Source organism: Monoraphidium neglectum (genome assembly GCF_000611645.1).
Source record: "Monoraphidium neglectum strain SAG 48.87 unplaced genomic scaffold scaffold01971, whole genome shotgun sequence".
Taxonomy (NCBI): Eukaryota; Viridiplantae; Chlorophyta; class Chlorophyceae; order Sphaeropleales; family Selenastraceae; genus Monoraphidium; species Monoraphidium neglectum.
In genome coordinates this window covers 6,236-11,621 of record NW_014011657.1, presented here as the reverse complement: position 1 = coordinate 11,621, position 5,386 = coordinate 6,236, and the positions used below count along the sequence as shown (strand labels likewise).

Sequence of the window (5,386 nt, the reverse complement as noted above, 5' to 3'; positions counted from 1 at the left end):
CCACCTCCCCCTCCACCTCCATCGGCTCCGGCCCTCCCCCGCCGCCGCCCGCACCGCCGCCCGCCCGCGCCACCTCCGCCGCCGCCAGCGCCTCGTCCGCGGCCGCCAGGCTGGCCAGCAGCTCGTCAATCAGGCCGGGCACAAATGTCGCCTCCGCGCGCCGCGCCGCCGGCACGTGCTCGCCGCCGCCACCGCCGCCGCCCTCGCCTTCGCCGCCGCCGCCCTTCTTTGCGGCCTCCTTGGCCGCCTTTGCGTCCTTCTTCAGCAGCGCCTTCCAGCGCTTCGCCAGCGCCGGCTGGCCGTGCAGCTCCAGCTGCAGCCGCCCCGGGCTGAGAGCGTGCCACAGCGGCAGGCTGACGAGGCGCAGCGCCTGGGCGCGCACCATCTCGTCCTCCAGGCTGGCAAACACGTTGGTGAAGAAAAGCACGTAGGAGGTGCGCTCGTGCTGAGACAGGGCTGCAGGGGCGTCGGCGGCGCGCAGCTCCAGCACGCGGCGGAAGAAGCCGGGGAACGCGTCCTGCGTGGAGGACGGCGTCGGGGGGCGGGGAGTAGGGACGAGGGCCGCAGTGGGGTCGTTGTCGAGCGAGCTTGAGGCGCGCCCAATGCGTCGGCGGCCTCGCATTGCCAACATCCTGGCGGCGGCTTGGCTGCCGTTGCGCTCCCCAGCTGCCACAGACGCCCTCGGTCCCCCCATCCCCCAGCCTCCCTGCCTTCCCCTTCTCTCCGCACCTCGCGCGTGTGGAAGCAGGTCCAGGCCGGTACCCCCTCCCTGAACTTCTGGTTGACCATCACCACTATGCTCATCACGTGGCTCGTGGTGGCGGCGGTCGCGTCAAAGTTGGGCCACAGCCAGTTCTCCAGGTACTGAGACACCTCCAGCAGCATCACACGCTTCACAGGCGGCGGGCGCGGCTTGCCGCCGCCGAGCTCGGATTGGTACAGCTGCAGGGTTGAGATGGGGGACAGTGTGGGTTGAGCCGGCTGGGCGAGGGATGCAAAGAGACGCACGACTGGTTGGGGTGGGTGGAGCGGCGGGCTGTGGCGGGCGCGCGGGGTGTCAGCGGGCCTGCTTCGAGCAACCTCCGCTACCGCCATGTCGCACGCAGCGCTGCGCTGTGCAGCCGCAGGGTGCGGCCGCAGGGCGCAGCCGCCCAGCTGTGCCGACAGGCACCCGGCTCCCGCAGGGGCCGCCCTGCTGGGGCCAGCCAGGGCTGCCGTGGGGCCTGCCCCCCGCGCTGAGCGCACCTGGTCCACCAGGGCAGCGTCAAACGCCGGCGGCGGGCGGCCTGCCTCCGCAGCGCGGCTGCGGGCCGCGGGAGACCAGTGCTTCGCCGCCAGCCGCGTGATGCGGTCCTTCTCAATCTGTTGCGTCGTTGGCCAAGCGGGGGGGGCGGCGCTTTGAGCGTCGGTTGGGGGGATTTCATGCATCAGCCCACTGCGAGCCCAGGTCGCGGTGCTACCGCAGCCAGCACTTGCAGCTGCGGTGTGAGCCATCTTGTGCACGCTGCCGCATGCCAAGGTCTGCCACTGTTGCGCAGCAGCGCTCCAGGTCGTAATCGACGCCGCCGCAGATAGGGCTGCGCAGGCAGCCAATGAGCTTCCAGCTGCTGCCCCCACTGCACCGCCGCGCCATTGAAACAATAACAAGGACGCTTGATGGCTGCAGCAGCCAGCAGCAACTTGCGCTGCACGGACGGCGCTCGCGCACCTCTTGAACCGTGAGCGTGTTGCGCCCCGTCTTGGCCGCAGCCGGTCCTGCAGCACCTGGCTTGGCGTCTGCAACCACATCCTCTAGGCTGGTGGGGCGTGCCTTCTTGTTAGGCCTGTCTGAGCCCCTTCCGGCCTTCTTGGGAGGCATTTGTGCTCGTCCCCGCCGGGAGGGGCCTCGAGCCCCTTTTAAAAGAGTCAGTCACGATCGATTTTGCGCGGTATGTCCACAAACGCTGATCAAGGGGCCGGTGTCGCGTAGTGGCCGCCGAGCCACTTGAGCTGATCTGGGTGTGATCCGTGACTCTCGCGGTGTGAGTCACTGTATGCACGCAAACTGTACAGTGACGCTGAAGTGCATGGACAGTGGGACACATACCGTGGAGGTCCGTGTGCAAGGGAAGAGCACCTACCAAAGCAGCTGATGCAGTCTCTGATGCATTATTTTGGCAGGAAGCAGATTGTCTGGAACGATATTTACCACAAAATCTATGAAAATATGCTTTTATATATTGTCGACCCAAATAACTCAGCAGACTGGTGGGGTCCGTCTTACAGCCTGGTCCCATGCACGATATCAGTGTAGAAGCATCAAGTTCCCGTAGGTACAGCGACCTCTAGCAAATACTCACAATCCTGCAACGGCTTTAGACACAGCCCTCGTCATCACAGGCCATCGGCGCGCATGCGCTTGGCGCATCCCCCAGCACACGGCGCCCGCGGGCACCATTGGACAAGCGAACAGCGTCTCTGAAGTGCCGCCCCCGGCGTTTTGGAGGCAACGAGGGGGCAGAAATAGATTCACCTGCCCACACTGCGTGGCGGCGCCGGCGACGTAAGCAGCAGCAGCAGCAGCAGCAGCAGCAGCAGCAGCAGCAGCAGCAGCAGCGATGGGCGGACACGGTGGGTGCGAGCGGATGCATGTGAAACACTGGCAGTGCCTGCACTGACTGTGTAGCACACGCACGTACAACGCACGCAGGAATAAGCAGTTTTGCAGGCACAAGGTGCTCTGATGCGTGCGCGCTCCCTGTTTTTGCCCACCACCAGGCGGACTGAACATTCTGCCCCAGAAGCGGTGGAACGGTGAGCCCTGACTTGAAACAAGGGCCGACACCGGCCAACCCGGAAGCAGCCAGGTCGCTCGTGCATCCGCCTGGGCCTGGCTCGCCGCTCACGCGCCGCTAACATTCTCGACGAGTGACAGCGCTGTGCATGTCGTGTTGTATCTTCGCCGACCACGCAGCCACCTAGCGCACCACACCACACCACGTGACATTACACCACACCACACCACACCACACCACACACACTGCAACACAGTCTATGGGCGTGAGAACCGCTTGAAAGTCGCCCGCGACGAGGCTGCTGCCGCGGAGCAGGACGCCGCTGCTGCCGAGGCCGCCGCAAAGGCCGAGGCCGAGTTCCGGCGCAACCGTCTGCTAGAGCGCGCGCGACGCAAGCGGCTGGGTGGGGCCGAGGGCGAGGGGGATGCCGAGGCGGGGCTCGGCGGCAAGGGGGGCGACGTCGGGGCCGCGGCGGGCAGCAAGGGCCGCGGAGGGCGTGAGGTGGGGTCGGAGGAGTGGGCGGCGCAGGTGGCGCGGCTTGAGGTGGGCAGCGATGGCGACGACCGGCCACGCAAGCGCTCGAAGCGGCGGGAGCCCCCGGCAGACCAGGCGCCCCCAGGGTCTGCCCAGCGGACGCCAGCCGCGCCTGCGGCCGCCGCGAACGAGGACGCCGCGGGCGGCGAGCCGCCGCTCGAGCACATCAACTTTTGGCGGGAGCAGGAGTCCAAGGCAGCTCACCCGGACAAGGAGAAGGAGCGCCGCGAGGACCTGCGGCGGCGCGGTGACCCCAAAACGATGACGTCAGACGCGCGCTTCGATGAGAGCTTCAAATTCGGCAGCACCCTGGGGGGACCAAAGGTGAGGCGTTCGCGGGGCAGCCGGGGGCGCGGGCTGCGGCCGGCGGCGCGTGTCGTGCGTCCACGCAGGAGCCTGCCGGTTGAGCTGTCCTCACCACGACTTGGCTCACTGTCAGTCCCTGTTGGCCAACTCGCATCTCATGTGCACGCAGCCGTGGTACGCCCGGCCCTCAGCCCCCCGCGTGGAGGAGGCCAGAGCGCCCCTGCACCTGCCCGGCGGCGGCTCTGGCAGCTGGCACCCCCACCAGCGGCTAACCGCGGTGCAGCAGGGGCAGCAGCTGCAGGCCGCGCAGCTCACGCAGGCAAGCGGAGGGGCTGGCGGGCCAAGGGGAGATCACGGCGGCAGCAGCAGCAGTAGCAGCAGCAGCAGCAGCAGCAGCAGCAGCGGCAGCAGCAGCGACGGCTCCTCGTCGTCCGACTCTGACAGCAGCAGCGGGGGCCGCCGGGGCCGCAAGAAGCGCCGCAGGTCGCCGTCGAGCAAGCGCCGCCATGCGCGCAAGAGCGGGGGCAGCAAGAGCAGCAAGCATGACACAAAGCACTCGGTGAGAAGGAGGGTCCCGCCCTGCTGCATGTTGCTTCTCTTGCGTCTTGGACCAGGCGTCCTGCCTGATGGGTCTTTGGGCCTCAACCCAGGTTAAGCACCAGGTGTGCGTGGCTTCAGGCCGTGCCATCCCCTCCTCCTCTCCCTGCGCGTCGCACCCCTTGCGCGCGTGCAGAGGCACAAGAGGCGGCACAAGAAGCGAGCTGCTGGCAGCGGCGGGGGCGACAGCCGCAGCAAGCTGCTGCTGCTCGGCGCGCTGCGCGCAGAGAGGGTGGCAAGGGAGGGCGGCGAGCGGATGCGCGCGAAGGAGGTGCTCGCCGCCGGCGCCAGGTGTGGGGGATAGAGGCGTGTCCGCCTCACCCCCCTTATTGCATGAGATGCCTGCATTTTGCACGATGCCCAGCGGACATAGCACCCGCAGCATGAAGAAACGGCCCGATGCGAAGATGGCGGGCCAGTGCCGCACAGTTAGGGGAGCAACGCGCAGCATGCCGTGGCTGGTGCTAGTTTGTTTGAAAAGCTGACCTGCACTGTTCTTGCGCTGCGGCCATCCTGCTCCTTGGCCGTGGCCCCTCCACCTCGCAGGCCTGCCAAGAAGTTCAGTCAGAGCTATGGCTTTGCAGACCAGCTACACCGCAGCAGGCTCTGAGGGCACCGCACACCATCAACGGAGTCGTGCGCGTGCAGGAGGCATGTGCAGGAAACGAGTTGATATGTGATCACACACAACTATCTGCATGGGCGCGTGATGCAGTGAAGGCCCCAGGTGTAACCACAGAGGCGAGCCCTCTGCTTTGTGGCTGTTTGGGTGTGTCCTTTTGGTTGCAGGTTTGTGGTTGCATGTTTGCTTCTAGTGGGATGTGACATTTTGAAATGTTTGATACGAGTGTTTGGCAGCGGTCTACTGTGTGGTCTTTAATCCCTCACTGTTACCTTGTGTATGCGCAATCCACTTGTATCCTTCCACCCTGCATGCTGCTTGATTTGACCCAAGACACTTTCTTGTGTGGCAGCACATGCTATCCAGGGCTTGATTGCCAGAGTTCATGCGCGCCCTGGCGCTGTTGTTGAGGCGAAGTTGCGCAGGCAGCATCCTAAACGGCGAACACACGAGTGACTCTGTAAGTATGGCAACCTACACGGCTTGCAAAACGGCGGTCAAACAGCGATCCGTCTCATATCGACCGCCGTTCTTCTGTTTAAGAGACCGGCGG

General features: G+C 65.9%; 2 protein-coding genes across 2 annotated transcripts; one reads left to right on the top strand and one right to left on the bottom strand.

Moving 5' to 3' along the window:
- Positions 1–125: 125 nt before the first annotated feature.
- Positions 126–1,858, bottom strand: MNEG_9540 (intron-binding protein aquarius; the record flags this gene model as incomplete). Its single annotated transcript, XM_014041991.1, has 5 exons — positions 126–151; positions 193–517; positions 730–942; positions 1,246–1,362; positions 1,709–1,858. 5 exons carry the CDS (start codon positions 1,856–1,858, stop codon positions 126–128), a joined length of 831 nt encoding a protein of 276 aa, XP_013897445.1.
- Positions 1,859–2,597: 739 nt separating this feature from the next.
- MNEG_9539 (hypothetical protein) lies at positions 2,598–4,821 on the top strand (the record flags this gene model as incomplete). Its single annotated transcript, XM_014041990.1, has 6 exons — positions 2,598–2,610; positions 2,758–2,793; positions 3,031–3,632; positions 3,784–4,173; positions 4,348–4,502; positions 4,758–4,821. 6 exons carry the CDS (start codon positions 2,598–2,600, stop codon positions 4,819–4,821), a joined length of 1,260 nt encoding a protein of 419 aa, XP_013897444.1.
- Between the last annotated feature and the right edge of the window lie 565 nt (positions 4,822–5,386).